The 22,670-nt window shown below is 49.6% G+C and overlaps 1 protein-coding gene across 5 annotated transcripts in view; it reads left to right on the top strand.

Moving 5' to 3' along the window:
* The window catches only part of RABGGTA (Rab geranylgeranyltransferase subunit alpha), a 37,827-nt gene extending 18,809 nt beyond the window's left edge, over positions 1-19,018 (top strand). For all 5 annotated transcript variants that reach the window (XM_083410372.1, XM_083410373.1, XM_083410374.1 and 2 more), the window contains 11 exons: positions 4,016-4,099; positions 5,602-5,684; positions 5,806-5,907; positions 6,718-6,823; positions 8,795-8,846; positions 12,538-12,626; positions 13,598-13,686; positions 14,688-14,804; positions 16,624-16,737; positions 18,086-18,173; positions 18,744-19,018. In XM_083410372.1, coding sequence (XP_083266498.1) covers positions 4,016-4,099; positions 5,602-5,684; positions 5,806-5,907; positions 6,718-6,823; positions 8,795-8,846; positions 12,538-12,626; positions 13,598-13,686; positions 14,688-14,804; positions 16,624-16,737; positions 18,086-18,173; positions 18,744-18,892 — 1,073 coding nt within the window. In that variant the 3' untranslated portion in view covers positions 18,893-19,018. The remainder of the gene's footprint in view (positions 1-4,015; positions 4,100-5,601; positions 5,685-5,805; positions 5,908-6,717; positions 6,824-8,794; positions 8,847-12,537; positions 12,627-13,597; positions 13,687-14,687; positions 14,805-16,623; positions 16,738-18,085; positions 18,174-18,743) is intronic.
* The last annotated feature ends 3,652 nt before the right edge of the window (positions 19,019-22,670 follow it).

The raw sequence follows: 22,670 nt of genomic DNA, 5'->3' as shown, positions 1-22,670 counted from the left end.
GTCTCGATTCTGCCCCTCCTCCTTTCGGCTGGTCTTTTGTGGTGCCTGCGGACCCACCCACCCCCTTAAATGAAGGATCAAGAGATGAACAAAAGCCAAACCGCTGCGTCTTTGCGGTTTCCGCTTTGTCATGGGCCAGCAAGAAACTCTGAGTGGTTTCTACAACTTGGAAGTTTCAGTTTATGAGGGAAGGCAAATAATTGGGCTATTTTGGTATGGGGCAGGACTGGGGGGGGGGGGGAGCCAGAGGAGGCAGGCACAAACTTCCAATCCCAACACTTTGAGGTGAACTTCAAAAAGTCCTTGGAAAAGTCAGCTGTGCCTCAAGCATTTAAGTGGTTTTATAATTGCTTTCAAGGTTGTTAACCATCATATACAAGGTGTGACCGGAAAGTTCAGTGAATGGTCATAGAAATTGAACAGCGAGAGATATTCGAACATACATGCCTTACAGGCCTTCAAAGTAGGCCTCCTCTGATACAATGCAGCGTTGACAATGTTCATAGAGCTGTTGGAAACTTCTGGAGAAGTCCTCTATTCCTACTGCTTTCAGTTCTCTCGTCACAGGAGCTTGGATGTGTGAAATGTTGGGAAATCTGTGCCCTTTCAGTGCAGATTTCAGTTTTGGAAAAAGAAATAAATCCGGTGGGGCCGGATTGGGAGAATATGGAGGGTGAGACAACTCAGTAACCTCAGTAACGATTTCACATGGAATATGCAATTCTTCCGCCGTCGTTCGGAAGCACAAACGCCGATCCCACATCAATAAGTCACAAACTCTGTCAACGTTTGCCGCCCTTCACGGAAACGCTTAAACCACTCATACATTGTCTTTCGAGTTACAGCTTCGTCTGCCTGCACAATTGTGAGCATTTCATGGGTTTCCGATGCCAATTTTATGTTCAAATATTTCTCGCTGTCCGATTTCTGTGACCATTCACCGAACTTTCCAGTCACACCTTGTATTTAAAGCACATGTCTCCCCCCACAAAGAATTCTGGGAAGTGTAGTTTTCACACACCCAACAGAGCTGCAATCCCCAGCAGCCTTAACAAACTACAGTTCTCAGAATTCATTGGGTGGGTGCTTTAAATGTATGCTGTGTACACAGCCTTAATTTTTAAGAAAAAAGAAAAACTCTCTTCATCACAAATGGCAGTCCTTTCACATCTCCTGTCAGAGAAGATTTTTTTCATTGTCTTTTTAATACACCAAATTTTCCAGTAAATAGGTTTCGTGTTGTTGTTTCTCAATCTGCTCTTGAGCGTTACCTCCCGTTCTATGTTGGAGATTTAATCCCAGGATTAGTCTCCGGCGTACCTGAAACGTGAGTAATAACTTTTGTAGAACAAGCATGGAGCCAGCGCTGTCTTCACCGGGGGCTTTTAAATAGATAAAACTATTTATATGCAGCTCGTATACAAGAAATGTAATATAGAAAAGGTAAACACAGGCGAAACTGTAAAACTAAGGCTGTAAAACTTAGGCTGAGAAATGCTTGTTGGAATAAATAAAAAGTATTCAGTAGGTTCGACAGGAATCCATGCAGCCAAGTCATGGGACCACAAAAAGTGGCTCCCCCAGGCTTCTGGTTGCACTCTGCCTTAATGGAGGCAGCCCCCACAACAGTGGGAGATGGTTGGCGGAGGAAAAACAAGGATGATTGAGGGTAAATCATCCTTGCAAATTCCCTCCAGGGACGGGAGGAACAAACTTCACTTGCAGTTTGTGGTCCTTGGGTAAAAAAAGTAAAGGACCGCTGGACAGTTAAGTCCAGTCAAAGGCAACTATGGGGTTGCGGCGCTCATCTTGCTTTCAGGCCGAGGGAGCCAGCATTTGTCCACAGACAGCTTTCCAGGTCATGCGGCCAGCATGACCAAACCACTTCTGGCGCAACGGGACACTGTGATGGAAACCAGAGTGCACAGAAGCGCCGTTTACCTTCCCACTGGAGCGGTACCTATTTATCTACTCACACCGGCATGCTTTTGAACTGCTAGGTTGGCAGGAGCTGGGACCGAGCAACGGGAGCTCACCCCGTTGCAGGGATTCGAACCGCCAACCTTCCGTTTGGCAAGCCCAAGAGGCTCAGTGGTTTAGACCACAGCGCCACCCGCGTCCCTGGACCCAAATGGTTAAGGGCATTGTAAATCAATGCTAGAAACTTGAACCTGGACCCCGATTTGGAGATATTGCTGTGGGGTCCACCACATAAAAATAGAAGCAAGCTCCATTCTCCTCAAAATATAACTTCAAGATGAACAAGCTGAGGTAAAACAACTCCATTGTAGGTTACACAAACACTAAAATAACCCTCTCCTGTATTATCCTCAGAGACCAAATGCCCACCAAAAGTAATCACCCCGTCAATACTACTACTACTACTACTACTACTACTACTAATAATAATAATAATCTATTTAATCATTTATACCCAGACACATTTCAACATGAAGTCTGCCTCAGTAGCCAACCTTTGTACGGTTGTCAGCTTCTGTATAAAAACTCGTAATTCGAGTAGATGTAAAATGTATCCAAAGTCAAGACCGTGAAATCCTTTTTAGTTCTTAATTCCTTATCCAAATAAGGACGGTAATTGCTTTCAAAATACCTTAGGAAACCATAGGGTAGCCTGACTGCCTACAGAGTTAGCAGGAAGCTCGTGGTAATACCATGAGTCTCAAGCAGAGAAATCAAAACCATAAAGCTTCTTTATGTCTTTAGTAGCTGCAGGCTTGAAAAATGGCGCCATCTGAATCGTCCCTGACAGTAATGGCAGCTTGGAGGGGGTCGGATCCTGAGCAGGGTTTGAAGGTGTTGGCTGGACACACACACACACACACCCAGCACCAAGTTCTAGTTGCTGGCGGCAGATGTATCAAATCCCCTCCAGTCTGACAGATTCAGGGTCTCTCTATCTCCTTTTCCTTTATCCCCCTCTGAGGTAGGTTAGGCCGAAAGACTGTGACTGGCCCAAAGTCTGTGGCCGAGCAAGGATTGAGAATTGTAGAGTTGGAAGGGACCATGCGGGTCATCTAGTCTGACCCCTCGCAATGCAGGAACCTTCTTGCCCAGCGTGGGTCTCGAACCCACCACCCTGAGACGGAGAATCCCGTGCTCTACCAACTGAACTATTCTGCATAGTATTTGAACCCGCACCTCTCAAATCCAGCACTCAGAACCACTGCACCGCAGTGGATTTGTACCAGCTTAAACCTTTCCGGCTTCCCCCCAAATACGGTAGTTCTTGGAATTGTAATTTGAGTAAGATGCTGGGCGTTCGCAGAAGGAGATCCTTAATCTAATCTCTCTCACACACATACACCCCCTCCCCCCAAAAAATGGGACCAGAATTCCCTGAAAAGATGGAATGTCTGCTAAACTGGCCAAAGTCCGTCAAGTTGACACCCACCCACCTGAATGATGTTGTTGTTGTTTAGTCGTGTCTGACTCTTCATGACCCCCTGGACCAGAGCACGCCAGGCACTCCTGTCTCCCACTGCCTCCCACAGTTTGGTCAAACTCATGCTGGTCACTTCGAGAACACTGTCCCACCATCTCGTCCTCTGTCGTCCCCTTCTCCTTGTGCCCTCCATCTTTCCCAACATCAGGGTCTTTTCCAGGGAGTCTTCTCTCCTCATGAGGTGGCCAAAGTATTGGAGCCTCAGCTTCGGGATCTGTCCTTCCAGTGAGCACTCAGGGCTGATTTCCTTCAGAATGGAGAGGTTTGATCTCCTTGCAGTCCTTGGGACTCTCAAGAGTCTCCTCCAGCACCAGAATTCAAAAGCATCCATTCTTCTTGATGGTCCAGCTCTCACTTCCATATATCACTACTGGGAAAACCAGAGCTTTAACTATACAGACCTTTGATGGCAAGGTGATGCTTTTTAAGATGCTGAACCTGAATGTACCATATTACAGTATTGCTACTTCTTCAGTGGAGACTGATTCGTTCACCAGGGCCCTTGCTTCCCCCACTCTTTCCTTCCTCCTGACTTTTCTTTCTCCCTCCCAGAGCTGGAGCTGGTCCAGAACGCCTTCTTCACCGATCCAAACGACCAGAGCGCCTGGTTCTACCATCGCTGGCTCCTGGGCAGAGGTACGAAATCAATCCACGTTTCCTTGTCCCTGTTGCCCTTGCAGAGCTGCCCCACTGCAAGACGAGAAAGAACAGGGAACCAGTGAGGCTCGCCTGGAACCATCATTGCTTAGTTTTAGTAAGGTGACTCGGAAATTACAACTAATCCAGAATGTGGCAGCTAGACTGGTGACTGGGAGCGGCCGCCGAGACCACATAACACCGGTCCCGAAAAACCTACATTGGCTCCCAGTACATTTCCAGGCACAATTCAAAGTGTTGGTGCTGACTTTTAAAGTCCTAAATGGCCCTGTATACCTGAAGGAGCGTCTCCACCCCCATCGTTCAGCCCAGACACTGAGGTCCAGCTCCGAGGGCCTTCTGGCAGTTCCCTCCCTGCAAGAAGTGAGGTTACAGGGAACCAGGCAGAGGGCCTTCTCGGTGGTGGCTCCTGCCCTGCGGAACGCCCTCCCATCAGATGTCAAAGAGTTAAACAGCTATATAACTCTTTGTAGACATCTGAAACCAGCCCTCTTTCAGGAAGCTTTTAATGCTTGGTTTATTTATTTGTCTTTCCCTCTGTATTTACACAACCATTTACCATGTTGCAGTTTATGCACATATACTACGCAAGAAAAAGATAAATGCAACAAAAAATAAAGAAAAAAGAGAGAATAGAGCTAAGAAAAGATAAAAGAAACTTCTGATTGTTCTCAAAAAACTGAAGGTCCACCTCCGAGGGTCTTCTGGCGGTTCCCTCTCTATGAGACATGAGGTTACAGGGAACCAGGCAGAGGGCCTTCTCGGTGGTGGCGCCTGCCCTGTGGAACGCCCTCCCATCAAAGAGTTAAACAGGTATATAACTCTTTGTAGACATCTGAGACCAGCCCTCTTTCAGGAAGCTTTTAATGCTTGGTTTTTTTATTTGTCTTTCCCTCTGTATTTACACAACCATTTACCATGTTACAGTTTATGCACATATACTACGCAAGAAAAAGAAAAATACAACAAAAAATAAAGAAAAAAGAGAGAGTAGAGCTAAGAAAATATAAAATCAGCTTCCGATTGTTCTCAAAAAACTGAATCTCATTTGTTATTTTTTACACAGTGTCATGATATTGTACTTTGTTTCCTTAATATCCTTCAGGGGGAATTCTTTTAGTTTGTTGTCTATACATTACAAGAATCTCTCTTTTTTTAATTCATTTTTTAAAATATTCCACTTTAACCATCCAATCAAATCACATTAAATATTCCAGATTATACATATACATATACATATCAAACAATCCAAACATTCTGCCAAATTATAAATTTTAATAGGACTTCCCATGCTTCAAGTTTGGAGGGTTCTGATCATACATCACAAGAATCATTCAAGGTCTGCCAGGAGATTTTTCCTCTCCTAGTAATTTTTCAAATATTCTTTAAACACTATCCATTCTTTATTCACCTGCACTGAGTCACCTCTAACTCTCCCAGTCATTCTTGCCAATTGGATGTCTCTCTTGTCGCCCCTACAGCTGACCCAGAACCGACAATTCGCTGTGTCTACGTCAGCCGAGAGGACACCTCCTTAGCAGTTGCCTTCTCCCACCCCGTGGCAGTAAGTTTCGGAAGGACGGGAGGAAATTGAGGCCCCGGTGCCACCCGCCTCGCGTTCATGAGAGCCCAAGGGTCTTCTTCAATCTCTCTCTCTCTCTCTCTCTCTCTCTCTCGTTTTTTAGGTGGCTCCGGCATCTCACGACCTGATTGTGTTTGGAGACGAATCGCCACTTGTCGTACGTTGGCGCACCCCTGATAGGAGGAACAGGCCTGGGTTTATGTGGGTATCCTACAGGCCCCCTGTGCGTGGGCTCAACAGCGAGAGTCAGGGACCAAAAATATCCTGAAGTGTACCTTCCACTTTGGGGGCAACAGGCAAACGTGGAGATTTGAAAATGAGTTTTATTTGACGTGTGTCGGCTCCCTTAACAAGCTACAGTTCCCAGAATTCTTTGGGGGAAGCCATGACAGTTTTTAGTGTGTGTGTGTGTGTAAATTTATTCATTTGGTTTTTCAAATTAAATTTTAGTCACATTGCAGCATAAAAACAAGATTCCAAGGAATCTCTTGGACTTCCCTCCAGCCCTTTGTGGGTCCCACTGGTAATCATTTTCTCCTGCGCCTTGTACGATAATCCAAATCTTTTACCTCTCTGTCGTGTCCAAAATTTGCCGTTAAGCTACAAGTGATATTCCAACGCTACTAAGGATTTTAACTGTTTGCAATGGTTTTTAAGAGAAGTTAATGAATTTACCCCATTCCTTATTAAAATTTGGGTCTTCCAAAGTTTGACAGCTTAAAAAGTGGTGCGTTGCTGCTTTCAGCGCAGATTGGGCCCTGCCAAGGTGAAAGCACTCTGTACGTGGTCAGAGACCCCGCGGCTTCGCAATTTGGAGATGAACCTGAGTAGTTAAAAGCAGGTTCTGAGGTCTGAGGAGGGTGAGAGCCAGGGCTGTTTTGATGTGATGGAGGCAGTGGAATAACCCGTCAGCTAAATTTGAGGGAAGGGGCTTTGCGCTTGATCCTGTGAGGTGAGGGGAAAGCAGCTGTTCTGCCAGTGGTGTCGGTTTTCCTTAAATCACGGCGTCTCCCAGCTCTGCGACTTGCCAGCTTCCGCCCTGAATGACCACTGGCCGCAGCACACCTTCCGGGTCTTATGGGCTGAGGGCCAGTCCCAGAAGGAGTGTGTCCTTTTTAAAGGTATGTATGTATTTACTTAGTAGATGTATTTCGCACTCTGCACCGTAAGTTCCCAGGGCTGTTTACAACCGCGGGTGGCGCTGTGGGTAAAACCTCAGCGCCTAGGACTTGCCGATCGCATGGTCGGCGGTTCGAATCCCCGCGGTGGGGTGAGCTCCTGTTGTTCGGTCCCAGCGCCTGCCAACCTAGCAGTTCGAAAGCACTCCCGGGTGCAAGTAGATAAATAGGGACTGCTTACCAGCTGGAAGGTAAACGGCGTTCTGTGTGCTGCTCTGGCTCGCCAGATGCAGCTTGTCACACTGGCCACGTGACTTGGAAGTGTCTGTGGACAGCGCTGGCTCCCGGTCTATAGAGTGAGATGAGCGCACAACCCTAGAGTCTGGCAAGACCGGCCCGTACGGGCAGGGGTACCTTTACCTTTATGTATTTACTTAGTAGATGTATTTCGCACTCTGCACCGTAAGTTCCCAGGGCTGTTTACAACCGCAAAGCATTATGGGTTGTGTCCAGTGCTAGTCTTGTTGTGAATCACTCTGAGGTCAGCGGATGAAGGGCAGTATACAGATTGAATAAATAAATAAAAGACTTGAGAGCAGAACCGCTGGAGCTACTCAGCATAATTGACATTTAGCTGTGGTTGCGGGTTGAACTAGATGACCCTGTGGGAACCCAGCTCTACTATTCTATGATTCTGTGACAGGACTAACACATATTAGACTAACTGATACGCTTTAGAGCAGGATGGTCCAACCTGCGGCTCACAAGGCCTTTTTTGGCGCTCCTCTGCAGCATTCAAGAAAAAAACACCTTATAGCCTTAAAAATTTTATTTTTTTGTGTCACGTGTTGCTTTTGAAAGCGCATACATCAGTTTGTGTATTAAATGTCTTTAACGATTAAATATATTACATTTAATAACTGTGTGTTTTATATGTTTAATCAAATGTATTATGTATGTTTAATCTGAGATGTGGAAATTTAATTCAGTGTGTGTGTCCCTCGGGTTCTGTGTCAGAAGTGCTCTTGCGGCCCACTTATGTCTGAGAGGTTGGGCCCCGCCCTGCCTTTTAAAAAAACAAATATTCATTCACATCCATGGGTCTGAATAGAGCTAACACTGGGAAACAACCCACAGTTGGAGAACCAGATTTAGGAGGAGGGGGATATTTTTAACTGACTGATTAAAGAGATGCAATTTCGGTGAAATGTGTAGTTTGAAGATGCCCGTTGCACCTGTCGGGAGAAGAGATTTCCCAGTTTAGGGGGCCGACACAGAGAATCCCAGGCTGCTGTGGGTGGCAGAACTATTAAAAGGTAAAGGGACCCCTGACCGTTACGTCCAGTCATGGCCGACTCTGGGGTTGCGGCGCTCATCTTGCTTTATTGGCCAAGGGAGCCGGTGTACAGCTTCCGGATCATGTGGCCAGCATGACTAAGCCACTTCTGGTGAACCAGAGCAGTGCACGGAAACGCCCTTTACCTTCCCACCAGAGTGGTACCTATTTATCTACTTGCACTTTGACGTGCTTTCAAACTGCTAGGTTGGCAGGAGCAGGGACCGAGCAACGGGAGCTCACTCCGTCGCAGGGATTCGAACCGCCAACCTTCTGATCGGCAAGTCCTAGGCTCAAGTAGATAAATAGGTACCGCTCCAGCGGGAAGGTAAACGGCGTTTCCGTGCGCTGCTCTGGTTCGCCAGAAGCGGCTTAGTCATGTTGGCCACGTGACCCGGAAGCTCCCTTGGCCAATAAAGCGAGATGAGTGCCGCAACCCCAGAGTCGTCCGCAACTGGACCTAATGGTCAGAGGTCCCTTTACCTTTATTCTCCAATTGGAGCGCTCTCCCCAGAGACCCCCCTCTCAGGTGGGGGGTTTCCTGCCAGCAACCCCACTCGCTTCCCTTCCCCAGGGCCCCCCCCCCCACTTCCTCACCTCCTCGATTTAACCCCTTTCCCCCTCTCTGCCCCCCACAGGACACAGGGATTGCTGGAGCCAAGATTCAATCACTGAAGAACAAGTTTTCAGGTAAGTAGCCAGGGGGAGAGGACTGAAGCCATGGGGAGAGAGGGGCTGGTTCATATGGACCTTTAAAGAACATTCTTCCGGGATCCATCATATGTGGCAATGAGCACCTCACTCACCTCACAGAGTGTTTGTTGTGGGGGAGGAAGGGAAAGGAGAATGTTAGCCGCTTTGAGACTCCTTAAAGGGAGTGAAAGGCGGGATATCAAATCCAAACTACTACTACTACTACTACTACTACTCGTTGTTGACATCTGTCCGTCTCAAGAGACAATGGAGTCCGCCTCCAGGGGTGAAGCCAAACGGCTGTGTTAGCTGCACCAAAGTGACCTCACCAGGGCACAAGCCTGGGTGGTTTATATGGAGGTCTTGGGCTGCCTAGGCAACAAGACCATAGCTGTCAACATTTCCCTTTTTTAAAGGGAAATTCCCTTATTCCAAATAGGATTCCTCACCTGCTACTGGGCTCGAGGCCTGATTCAAGACGGGCCACATCTGGAGCAATATCACCACACAAATACACACTAAAAGATTAAGAAATGGGTCCCCAAATGCATGCCTGGCTTAAAAGTGAGGCCTGGGCCCAAAAAGGTTGGAGGCTACTGGACCAAATGGTGCCCTGCCAATGTTGTGGACTACAACTCCCATGATCTCTGACCATCCTGGCTGCTGGGAGTTGTAATCCATAACATCTGGAAGGCCCCACTTTGGCTACCCTTTGTGCCTGCTGATCTTCTCCCCGACTCCATTTTCCCCTCACAACAGCCCCGTAAGGTAGGCTTAATAATAATAATAATAATAATAATAATAATTTATATCCCGCCCTCCCCAGCCGAAGCAGAGCTCAGAGCGGCTAACAACAATAAGCTGAACCCTTGCAGACATCTGGGGCAGCAGGGCCCTGCGGGTGTTTAGATCTTCTTCTAAACTTATATCTCGTCATTGCAATAATTATCTTCTGTTTTCATGGTGCCTTATTCTATATATTTACCACCACCTTGACATTTTACCTGAGTCGGCAGTATGAATAGGAAAGGGTGGGAGGAGACATTGGTGAGTATTGGGAGGCTAGAGGGCTGAGTTTGGGTTTGGGAGATGCGGGCTGAAGCGTAACTCGGGACTCCAAGCCTCCCTTCTCCCCAGCCTCAGCCTTCCATCCATAAAATGGGAATATCCGCAATCTGCATCCCAGACTTGTGGGGATGAGCAATGCATAAATTACAAAGCACTTTGCCAATTAGGAGCGCTTGACATAAACGGCGGTTATTATTAATCATAGCCCTGCTCCTAATTCTGCCAAACCGTGTAGATTATGGCTCCGGGGTGGAGATCCTGTTAGCAGGCCTACTTTTAGCTAATTTGGGGGAAAGGGACATTTTGTAATAGATCAAATGCGGTAGGAAGAAGTTGCATGCCTTAAGGCCGCGCATGGGACTTACTTCTGAGTAAGCCTGTCCGGGAGTCTGTTATAAGACACTCTGGCAAACCAGCGATCGCCTCGTGCAGCTGGGGTTGACCTGGGAACATGACCAGAAATGCCCTTTTCAATTGAGGCGAGCGATAGGTTGCCAAGAGGGGAAGTGGTGTGGAAGAGTCCTTCAAAACCGTTAGACAGTGGAATTGGCTGCCAAGGAGTGTGGTGGAGTCTCCTTCTTTGGAGGTCTTTAAGCAGAGGCTTGACAACCATATGTCAGGAGTGCTCTGATGGTGTTTCCTGCTTGGCAGGGGGTTGGACTCGATGGCCCTTGTGGTCTCTTCCAACTCTATGATTCTATGAAAACAGGGCCATGCGGTCGGATGGGGGAAGGATGTTTCATAAGCGTGACTCCAGGAAGTGGTGTGTTTCAGCTGACTCACCCAAGTGAAAGGGAGACACAACTCTGGGGTTAACGGGGCTGTCAAATGCGGTCGCTGCAAACAACCCTGCGTGTGACACCATTGTCACACTGCGGTTTCGTCACGGTCGAGGCACCCCACGCCACCAAAGTCGTTGTGCCCTCCCTGAGGGTTCAAGAAAGGGAGATCTGAGGCCTGATGCCCCATAGCAGGCCTGAAGAATAAGTGCTGCGCCCTATACCTCGTTGTTGTTGTTGTTGTTGTTGTTGTTGTTGTTTAGTCGTGTCCGACTCTTCGTAACCCCATGGACCTGAGCACGCCAGGCACTCCTGTCTTCCACTGCCTCCCGCAGTTTGGTCATACTCATGCTGGTAGCTTCGAGAACACTGTCCCACCATCTCGTCCTCCGTCGTCCCCTTCTCCTTGTGCCCTCCATCTTTCCCAACATCAGGGTCTTTTCCAGGGAGTCTTCTCTTCTCATGACGTGGCCAAAGTCTTGGAGCCTCAGCTTTAGGATCTGTCCTTCCAGTGAGCACTCAGGGCTGATTTCCTTCAGAATGGACAAAGACAACTGGCCAACATATATAAGAAACATAATAAAACATTAAACATTTTTAAAAAGACTCCCCTACATGGGATTGCCTTCAGATGGCTCAGGAGTTCGATAACTCCATAGCCTCCAATGAAAATAGGGACATCCTAAGAAAAAGGGACGCGGGTGGCGCTGTGGGTTAAACCACAGAGCCTAGGACTTGCTGATCAGAAGGTTGGCAGTTCGAATCCCCGCGACAGGGTGAGCACCCGTTCCTCGGTCCCTGCTCCCGCCAACCTAGCAGTTTGAAAGCACGTCAAAAGTGCAAGTAGATAAATAGGTACTGCTCCAGTGGGAAGGTAAACAGCATTTCCGTGTGCTGCTCTGGTTCGCCAGAAGCGGCTTAGTCATGCTGGCCACATGACCCGGAAGCTGTACGCCGGCTCCCTCGGTCAGTAAAGCGAGATGAGCGCCACAACCCCAGAGTTGGCCACAATGGGACCTAACGGTCAGGGGTCCCTTTACCTTTACCTTAAGGAAAAGCAAAACATTCTGGGATCAAATCAGAAACCGGGATGGCTTCCCTAAATCAGGGACGTCCCTGGAAAATAGGGACACTTGCACAAACCAGAAGTGGAGTCCCTAAGGGGGTTGGATGGCGCCTTGTGCACCTCCTTCCGGCAACTCCTGAAGCCAAGCTGGTGCCAAACGTCTTGCTCTGCTTTCCGTTGGAGCACATCAGCCAGGCCAAGATGAGGGTCTTATCATCTGGGCAGCCCGGGACCTCCAGACACGCTGCCCAGGCTTGTGCTCACTTTGGTGCCATTAACACAGCGGTTTGACTTCACCCCCAAAGGCACACTCCATTGTCTCTCGGGACTCTCCTTCCTTGGAGGTTTTCAAGCAGAGGTTGGGAGGTCATCTGTCATGGATGCTTTCGATTCCTGCATTGCTGGGGGTTGACCTAGATGACCTTACGATTCTACGATTCGGTCCCAGAGGCTGCCTCCTTTCCTCTTTCTGAGAACTAGAATCAGAGGCAGCGAAATGAGCAGCGCTAGTCATGCCAGAAACTCCAGGTAGTATTGGTTATTTTTGGTTTTCCTGCTGGCAAGGACCTCTCTCTTAGTCGCAGAACGGTAGAGTTGGAAGGGGCTGCAAAGAATCATTTCGTTCAAACCCCATCCATGTCTTCTGGGCCTTCATTCAGAGATTGGTGGCTGAGGGGACACTGGTCTCTCACTTTCTCACACACACACACACCTCTTTCAAGAGTTGGCCATCTCCCCGACCTCCCAGCTCCTCACTTTCCTTCTCCTGCCGCAGGTGTGAGCTGTCCATTGAGAAGTCCACAGTACTGCAGTCCGAACTTGAATCCTGCAAGGAATTGCAGGCCTTAGAACCGGAGAACAAGTGTAAGTCTCTGGGCTGCTCAGGCATGTTCTCTACACCCTTATTTGTGTCATGCTCTGGCGGGGGGGGGGACGCGGGTGGCGCTGTGGGTTAAACCACAGAGCCTAGGACTTGCCGATCAGAAGGTCGGCGGTTCGAATTCCCGTGACACCATGAGCTCCCGTTGCTCGGTCCCTGCTCCTGCCCACCTAGCAGTTCGAAAGCACATCAAAGTGCAAGTAGATAAATAGGTACCACTCCGGCGGGAAGGTAAACGGCATTTCCGTGCGCTGCTCTGGTTCGCCAGAAGCGGCTTGGTCATGCTGGCCACAGGAACCGGAAGCTGTACGCCGGCTCCCTCGGCCAATAAAGCGAGATGAGCGCCGCAACCCCAGAGTCGGCCACGACTGGACCTAATGGTCAGGGGTCCTCTGGTGGGGGGGGGTGAGAACCAGGATTTCGAGACAGATGTCCTGGGGCAGTTGTCCTGGCGCTGTGTCTATATTCTGCGACCACACTGAATGCATATGCAGAATTGGAACAGAATCCAGCATTCCAAGCATCAATTACATTACGAGCTTTTAAAAAAGCAACAACAACAACAACCATGTTTCTAGTCCTTAACACTTGGAAGTGTTGGACAACAGCTGACTGAAACCCCAGCAGCTGAATTTGGGAACCAGTCAGGTATAGTGGGGTGGGAATCAGCCTATGATTAGCAAAAACCATGGTAATTCTTTAAATGGGGTTTTTTTTAAATTATTTATTGTTTTTGCCCCCTAAGGGATATTGTTTTTGTTTGCCATCCTCGGTTCCTTTGGGAGAACGGGCGCGGTGGAAATTTAATAAATAAATTATGCAGAATAAATAAATAAACGACAGTGAACGCAGGTCACAGAATTCAGCTTTGCCTCCGCACAGAATTTTTCTCTTCAGTTAATTCGGGGAACCAGTTCCAATTTTTCTTTTTTGTGCTCTCTCACTCTCTCTCTAGGGTGCCTCTTGACCATCATCCTCCTCATGAGGGCTTTAGACCCCTTGGTTTATGAACACGAGACCCTCAGTTATTTTACGACCCTGAAGGTGAGCTGGGGGGGGGGAGAGAGGAGAGCGGAATTAATTCAGCTTCACCCCCGATATCCTGTACCCCTTCTGTATCAGCAGTCGGTTTGCAGAAGTGTTTGAAAAATAACATTTAGGAGGGGAAACACCCCACGTACTCACAGACTTATTTGGAGTGGGGGGGGCGGAAAATGGGTCCGGAATGGAGTGTCCTTACAGAGGGCATGGCTGGCTGGAACCTTGAACAGGCACACTCCAATGAACCACACTGCGTCATTTTGTTGCTGGCCCCACTTGTCCGCATTTACTGCTCCTCACCTGCTGGTTGAGGGACGTGGGTGGCGCTGTGGGTTAAACCACAGAGCTTGCCGATCAGAAGGTCGGCGGTTTGAATCCCCGTGAAGGGGTGAGCTCCCATTGCCTGGTCCCTGCTCCTGCCAACCTAGCAGTTCGAAAGCACATCAAAGTGCAAGTAGATCAATAGGTACCGCTCTGGCGGGAAGGCAAATGGCATTTCCGTGCGCTGCTCTGGTTCGCAAGTGGCCTCATTTGGTCCAACATCCTGTCCGCCCCCAAGGAACGCAGGTGGCGCTGTGGGTTAAACCACAGAGCCTAGGACTTGCCGATCAGAAGGTCGGTGGTTCGAATCCCCGCAACGGGGTGAGCTCCCGTTGCTCGGTCCCTGCTCCTGCCAACCTAGCAGTTCGAAAGCACGTCAAAGTGCAAGTAGATAAATAGGTACCACTCCGGCGGGAAGGTAAATGGTGTTTCCGTGCGCTGCTCTGGTTCACCAGAAGCGGCTTAGTCCTGCTGGCCACATGACCCGGAAGCTGTATGCCGGCTCCCTCGGCCAATAAAGCGAGATGAGCGCCGCAACCCCAGAGTCGGCCGCGACTGGACCTAATGGTCAGGGGTCTCTTTACCTTATAAAATGATAACTTAAGAAAAAGCATATTGTTTTAAAAAAGAGAATGCCCGCTGACCTCTGCTTCCGTTCTCCTTTTCTCACTTTCCCTCCCCAGGCAGCTGACCCCATGCGCTCGGCCTACCTGGATGACCTCCGCAGCAAATTCCTGATTGAAAACAGCATCCTCAAGATGGAATACGCCGAGTCCCGCGTCGTGGACTTGTCCCAGAGGGTAGGAGGCCTGGGAGGGTGGGGGCTGACAGACGGGAAGGAGTAAGGACCAGGAAGGAGCCTGAGGAAGGGAGCATATTCTGCGTGAGTGCTAGGGAATAGCCAGGAAGCGGGGAGATTTGGAGCAAGGTCCTGGTACGTCCCATTGTCAGGGACTAGTTGGACGCGGGAGAAACCAGCCAGGGAACCTCCAGGGGTAGACAGCCCAGAGCCCAGGGATTGGTGGTGGGACAACAATGAGTGGACAGAGGAAGAAGATTGGGAGGAGGAGATGTTGGAAGCTGGGGAGGCAACAGGGTCTAGTGAGCGGGGAGAGTCTGTGGCAGAGAGGAGTCCAGAATCGGAGGCAGACGATGAAGCAGGAGAGAGGAGGGAGGCAGAGAAGGGTCTGGCTGATGAAGAGTCACCGGTGTCTCCCCTCTCTCCTGGTCTCCCAGGACCAAAAGAGGCATGAAAAGAGCGGCGGAGAGGTTAGCTGCAGGCAGGCATAGTCTCAGATTGCTTGGGGGAAACCCTGGAGAGGAGAAGACCTTCAATCTCAGCAACTGCTTCACGGGGGCAAGACCAGAGAGGAGTTGCAGTGCTCACTAGGCCTGACACTCCTGTGCAGATCCTGTTCTTACTGATAAAGAGTTAACTCCACTTACGGAGTGTGATTTAAGGCTGGCTGGCTTTGACGCTCCTTAAGCTTGCCTGTTGGTTCCTCCAAGACTTGAAGTCGCCAGTGAGATGGATTAAGGGCAGACAGGCATCTGTTTGGACGCAGGTGGCGCTGTGGGTTAAAGCCTCAGCGCCTAGGACTTGCCGATCATATGGTCGGCGGTTCGAATCCCCGCAGCAGGGTGCGCTCCCGTTGTTCGGTCCCAGCGCCTGCCAACCTAGCAGTTCGAAAGCACCCCCGGGTGCAAGTAGAGAAATAGGGACCGCTTACCAACGGGAAGGTAAACAGCGTTCTGTGTGCTGCGCTCGCTCGCCAGATGCAGCTTGTCACGCTGGCCACGTGACCCGGAAGTGTCTGCGGACAGCGCTGGCTCCCGGCCTTTAGAGTGAGATGAGCGCACAACCCTAGAGTCTGGCAAGACTGGCCCGTACGGGCAAGGGTACCTTTACCTTTTAGGCATCTGTTTGGCCACTGGGGGCTGACAGGTAAAGGTAAAGGGACCCCTGACCATTAGGTCCAGTCGCAGATGACTCTGAGGTTGTGGCGCTCATCTCACTTTATTGGCCGAGGGAGCCGGCATACAGCTTCTGGGTCATGTGGCCAGCATGACTAAGCCACTTCTGGCGAACCAGAGCAGCACACGGAAATGCCGTTTACCTTCCCGCCGGAGCGGTACCTATTTATCTACTTGCACTTTGATGTGCTTTCAAACTGCTAAGTTGGCAGGAGCAGGGACCGAGCAACAGGAGCTCACCCCATCGCGGGGATTCGAACCGCTGACCTTCTGATCGGCAGGTCCTAGGCTCTGTGGTTTAACCCACAGCGCCACCTGCGTCCCTTGGGGGCGGACGGACCAAATGAGGCCACTGGCCTGATCTAAGAGGCTCTTCTTAAAGAAACGTCCACCTTGAATTGGCACATAGTTCGGATGCTCGGATACGGAGTTCAGCAGAGCTCCTCTTCTCTAAGTGGCAAGAGATCGTAGAGTTGACCCTGAGGTTAAGAGCATCGTGCTTTACTGACTGAGCTAGAAGGGTCTGTAAGGCGGGAGAGGAGTATTGCTGGGTGTGTGGGTGTGTTGAGAATTTGCTCAGATGTGTGAGGACTCCCCATAAATGTTGCTTCCACCACCACCTCTGTTTTATTTTCGTCTCCCCAGGGCCTCACCATTCTGTGCCACGTGGAGCACCTGCTTCTGGTCACTCACATGAACATCTCGGACAACCTTCTCCGCTGTTTGCCCCCCACACTGGCCATGATGCGCTGCCTTGAGGTGAGGCTGCCCCACCAAGTGCCCAGCGACAGGTGCCCGTCTCTTAGGACCCCCCAGCCTTCCTTGAGAGCCAGTGTGGTGTAGTGGTTAAGAGCGGTAGTCTCGTAATCTGGGGAACCGGGTTCGATTCCCCGCTCCTCCACCTGCAGCTGCTGGGTGACCTTGGGCCAGACACACTTCTCTGAAGTCTCTCAGCCCCACTCACCTCACAGAGTGTTTGTTGTGGGGGAGGAAGGGAAAGGAGAATGTTAGCCGCTTTGAGACTCCTTAAAGCGAGTGAAAGGCGGGATATCAAATCCAAACTCTTCTTCTTCTTCTTAGAAGCCCTTTCTCCTCCCCCCCCCCCACCTTGGCTCAATAACGCCTTCAGGCAGAGGGTACGCGGGGTGCGAAGTCTAGGGGAAGCCACAGCTATTACATTGAACGGAAAGGGGGCAGATTTTGGTGTCGCACGTGGCAGACAATTTGAGACCTCCCACCCTCCAGGTCCACCGCTGCTGCAGGGCTCTTCTTCTGCTCTTAACGCCAGGCCAAGTAGGCCTCAGGAGTTATTTACGGGCCCCTGAATTTCCACAGCCACATTTCTTTTCTCCCCCCCCCCCCCAAAGGTACTCTTCATTTATTTTCTGACATCTTTCTGTGTTTTTCAAAATAGCTTCGTAAATTTTAAAACAGCACATTTTTCTTTCTTCTTTTTGAATTCGCATTTTATTTATTTGTTAACATTTTTATATTACATTGGTAAACGTTGTCATATTACATTACGGAACTTACTATAATATAATTTCCAACACGTATACAAAATTTATATACAAATTTTATATACCTAGAAAGAAAATGAAACGAAAGAGAGAACAAAGAGAAAAAACAAAAACAAATCCCCCCCCCAAAAAAATCATATACATACCAACACACTAGACTTCCTGTCCATCCAGTTGTATATTCCTTTTTTTACAAATGAATGTACTCTTATTATTGTATATTTATTTACATTTTACCTCATACATTCCTATATCAATATGTGCCCTTAGTCTTATTTCTCAACTCAGTCTCACTCCAACGTCAATCAAATGCTAGCATAGATAGCGAACCTTTACTGCATTTTTGAACACACGTTTTATATCTATCCCGCTTTTCCATCAGTTTTTGAATTGCCCCTCAGTATTTGTTAACTGCGCCATTTCGGCACATTCTTGTAGCTTGTAATTGCCAGTCCGTTATTGCCGGGGCTTCCTGTTCCTTCCACCGCCACATTTCAAAGCGGGGCTGCGGGCTGACTTGCGGGACGCGGATCGGGTTCCTGTTCCCTTGCTCCTCTTGACGCTCCTCCTCCTCTGTTTTCCCTCAGGTGCTGGAGGCGGACGACAACCAGATCGAGACCTTGGAAGGCCTGCCCCCGCTTCCTCGCCTGGAGGAGCTCTCCCTTTGCAACAACCGTATCCTTGGCGCTGTGCGGGTTCTGGGGCTGTTGGGGTTCACTCGGGGTGGGGAAGGGATGCCCTCTGGGAAAGGGGAACCCCTCTGCCCCCCCTCTCTCTCTAAGAGCCAGTGTGGTGTAGTGGTTCAGAGCGGTGGACTTGTAATCTGGTGAACCGGGTTTGATTCCCCGCTCCTCCACCTGCAGCTGCTGGGTGACCTTGGGCCAGTCACACTTCTCTGAAGTCTCCCAGCCCCAGTGGCGTAGCGTGGGTTGTCAGCACCCGGGGCAAGGCAAGTAATTTGTGCCCCCTAACCTGTGGATTTGCGCCCCCTAACCTGTGGATTTGCGCCCCCTAACCCGCAGATGTTGCGCCCGGTGCGGCCGGCCCCGCCTGCACCCCCCACGCTACGCCACTGCTCAGCCCCACTCACCTCACAGAGTGTTTGTTGTGGGGGAGGAAGGGAAAGGAGAATGTTAGCCGCTTTGAGACTCCTTTGGGTAATGATAAAGCGGGATATCAAATCCAAACTCCTCCTCTTCTTCTCTCTGGCCACAGTTCTCCTTGACTCCGCTGCCCCTCCCTCAGGCATCCAGCAGCCTTCCGGCCTCCGCACCCTCGCCTCCTTCCCCAAACTCGCCCACCTCAACCTGCAAGGCAACCCTCTCTGCCAACTCCCCGGCGTCCAGTCGGAGCTCGCCGCCTTGCTGCCAAATGTGGGGACCATCCTGACCTGATGGGTTTTGCAGGAGACCCTTCTCGACACACACACACACACACCCCACAGTTCCTCCCCACGCACACTGACCCCCTTTTAATTTATTGGCATGAGGAAACGATGAAATAAAAAAACGGTAATTGTTGCTGTGAGTCGCTACCGATGTCCAATACATGCGGCAGAAAGGGGGGGTGAATCCCAGAAACGTCCCCCCCCTTCCTGCTGCTGCACCCCTCTCTCACGCACACCACAGACGCATGTTGAACATAGCTGAGAAAATGTGCAACCTCAGAAATCATATCAGAAGGCTGTTCTCACACAGGCCAGCCGTAAAAACCCAACAGTTCCTGAATGATCTCCCAGCGAGAGACCTTGTAGTAAGTCTTTTATGGAGGATTGGAAGTTTCCGGGACTCCAGCTCCCATCAGCCCCAGCCTGCGTGGCCGGTGATGATGGGAATTGTAGTCTAGGAACAACTAGAGAGCGAAACCCATCATCATCCCTGCCTTAAAAGTCCCAGCGGTTTCTAGAAGATCTTCCAGACACAAGCCTGGTATCTGCTGATGAAACCTGGGCCGGTGAATCATAAATACGCATTCAGGCAAAAACAGAAATTGTTAAGAAGGGCATCACGCTTTCCTTGGTTATACAGAAGTGAGGCTTGTGTGTGTCATATTAAAAAGGAAGTCTTTCCCAACCACTGCCTCATCTCTCTCACCTAGGGGACGATTCCTCTGCTAGGACAGTCCCTGCCGTCTAAAGTATGAAAACATAAATAGTTCACTTTTAAAAGTGCAGGTTAATTTACCGTATTTTTTGCTTTATAAGACTCACTTTTCCCCTCCTAAAAAGGAAGGGGAAATGTGTGTGCGTCTTATGGAGCGAATGCAGGCTGTGCAGCTATCCCAGAAGCCAGAACAGCAAGAGGGATTGCTTCTTTCACTGCACAGCAATCCCTCTTGCTGTTCTGGCTTCTGAGATTCAGAATATTTTTTTCCCTTGTTTTCCTCCTTCAAAAACTAGGTGCGTCTTCTGGTCTGGTGCGTCTTATAGAGCGAAAAATACGGTAATTCACCATTTTCATTATATGTTCTTTTTTAAAAAGTGATTTATGTGACCTATGTCTCCTTGGTAGCTACCAGGTTGACAGAGGCCGGATGAATCACTTAAAAAGGAAGACTTGCTCATTTATTTAAACCGGCAATTCTAAATACACTTCCTCATGAGTAAGCCCTGCTGAACTCAGTAGGTTGCATTTTTTAAGCCAGGCATCATAGGCTTCTGCCAAAAATGCCACAGCCCGGCCGGCCTAGACCCATTTAATCTTGGGCTCACATTTTGTAGCCTGAGATTCTAGGAAGAACTTTTTGGCTCGTTTTTGTTTCCGCTTGGGTCGGCTCTTTGGTTGTGTGCCAGGAAACCATACTCTAGAGCAGCCCCATAGAAATCAACGACCGGGAGAGCTACCTTAAGCCCATCAGCTCCAACAGATCTACACATGAGTAAGGTTTAATTGAATACACCCTCTTGCCCCGGCATAGGCAAACTCGGCCCGCCAGATGTTTTGGGACTACAACTCCCATGATCCCTAGCTAACAGGGCCAGTGGTCAGGGATGATGGGAATTGTAGTCCCAAAAAGATCTGGAGGGCCGAGTTTGCCTATGCATGGTCTTGTCCCTAAGTTGTTTGGAAGCCGGCAATAATACTTTACTTGGCCAGGCTTCAGAATCAACAGGTGACTCGACTGCGACTCCAGTTCCCGCTTCTTCGATCCACCCAAGGCTTCCTGTACCTCGCCCACCTGCCTCCACCCACCCGGAGCCAAAGGAATTTGCTTTGACTTGTCCCAGACGGGGAGAGCGCAGACACCTGTCAGCAGCCTTGACATCTTGGCTGCCGCTCTGCATTCCCCGTGCGCAGGGTCCCACATCGCCCTGTCCCGTGACAACCAGCCTTTAGGGGAGCTCTCAATAGCTGCCAGCCGCCATGTCTGCGCTTTGCCTACACGGTTGATGCCTCTGAATGCTGGTTGTCAGAAACCGCAGTGGGGGAAAAGTTCTGCACCTTTGCTCAGCGACGTGGACTGACTGAGTGCAGGGGGGGTCACCAGCTGGGGAACACCCAGCATAGCTGTCAACTTTCAGATTTGAAAATAAGGGATCAGCAGCCTCGAAAATAAGGGATCAGCAGCCCCCACCTGTCCCGGGGACAGTCTAACAATCCGGGATAGCAGCGGGAAACGGCGCTGGAATAAGGGAATTTCCTGCAAAAAAAGGGAAGGTTGACAGCTATGACCCCTAGGGGAAGAAGGCTAAGAGCCTGTGGAGCTGTGGTGGGACAATTGCGAGTGGTCAGCTGGACTGGTGACTGGGAGCGGCCACCAAAAAACCACATAATACTGAAAGACCTACACTGGCTCCCAGTACGTTTCCAAGCATAATTCAAAGTGTTGGTGCTGACCTTGAAAGCCCTAAATGGCCTCAAAGGCCCAGTAGACCTGAAGGAGCCTCTCCACCCCCATTGTTTTGCCCAGATGCTGAAGTCCAGCGCCGAGGGCTTTCTGGCGGTTTCCTCGCTGTGAGAAGCAAAGCTACAGGGAACCAGGCAGAGGGCCTTCTCGGTGGTGGCGCCCGCCCTGTGGAACGCCCTCCCAGCAGATGTCAAGGAAAGAAACAACTATCTGACTTTTAGAAGACATCTCAACGCAGCCCTGTTTAGGGAAGTTTTTAATGATTGATGTTTTGTTGTGTTTTTAATATATTCTGTTGGAAGACGCCCAGAATGGCTGGGGAGACCCAGCCAGGTGGGCGGGCTATAAATAATAAATTATTATCATCAGAGGGAGCAAACTGGAAGGAGTAGGTTTAGGAAGCTGAAGAACAGGGTTTAGCGAGTGGGGGGAGGCTGTGACGGAAAGCAGTCCAGAATCAGGAGGCTGGAGAGGACAAGGGCCCAGAGATGAATCAGGCTGCTGAAGAGTCCAGGGAGTCTTCCCCTCCTGCTGCAACCATCTCCCGTCCCGCCCTGGTCTCCCAGAACCAGAAGAGGCATGAAAAGAGCAGAGCAAAGAGAGACAAGATGAAGGAGCCTCGGGTTACTTGGGAAGGATCCGGTGGAGGAGGAGATTTCAGGAGCAGTGGGAAGGCAGAGAACTTCAGCCCCCACAACGGCCTTAATGGGGCCAGACCTACTGGGAAAGAGTTGCTGTAATCACGAGGCCTGAGCTGTTTTGGTTTCTTTGAATAAAGAGTTAACTTCATGGACATTTTGGGAGTTATTGCTGCTTCTGACTGTCGTCACAACACTCGGGTCTCGCTTCAGGGTTTACCCATCACATAGCCCCTGTAAGAACAGGGTGCTATTATTGTTGTTGTTGTTTATTATTTATTGAATGTACAGTGGTACCTCGGGTTACAGAGCTTCAGGTTACAGACTTTGCTAACCCAGAAATAGTACCTCGGGTTAAGAACTTCAGGATGAGAACAGAAATCGTGAGGCGGCAGTGGGAAGCCCCATTCGCTAAAGTGGTACCTCAGGTTAAGAACAGTTTCAGGTTAAGAGCAGACTTCCAGAACTAATTAAGTTCTGAACCCGAGGTACCACTGTATAAACCGCCCTATACCCGGGAATCTCAAGGCAGTTCACAGAATAAAATCAAGACAAAACCACAAAATACATAATTAAAATAAAACCAACAACTCAATAGCCCCCCCCCCAAAAAAACCCTCACACATTTTAAAAGGGCATACGATGTAAATCAGATCAACCAAAGGAACGTTTTAGTCTGGCGCCGAAA

The sequence above is a fragment of the Podarcis tiliguerta genome (genome assembly GCF_965153285.1).
Source record: "Podarcis tiliguerta genome assembly, chromosome: 13".
Taxonomy (NCBI): Eukaryota; Metazoa; Chordata; class Lepidosauria; order Squamata; family Lacertidae; genus Podarcis; species Podarcis tiliguerta.
This window is presented reverse-complemented; position numbering and strand designations above follow the sequence as displayed.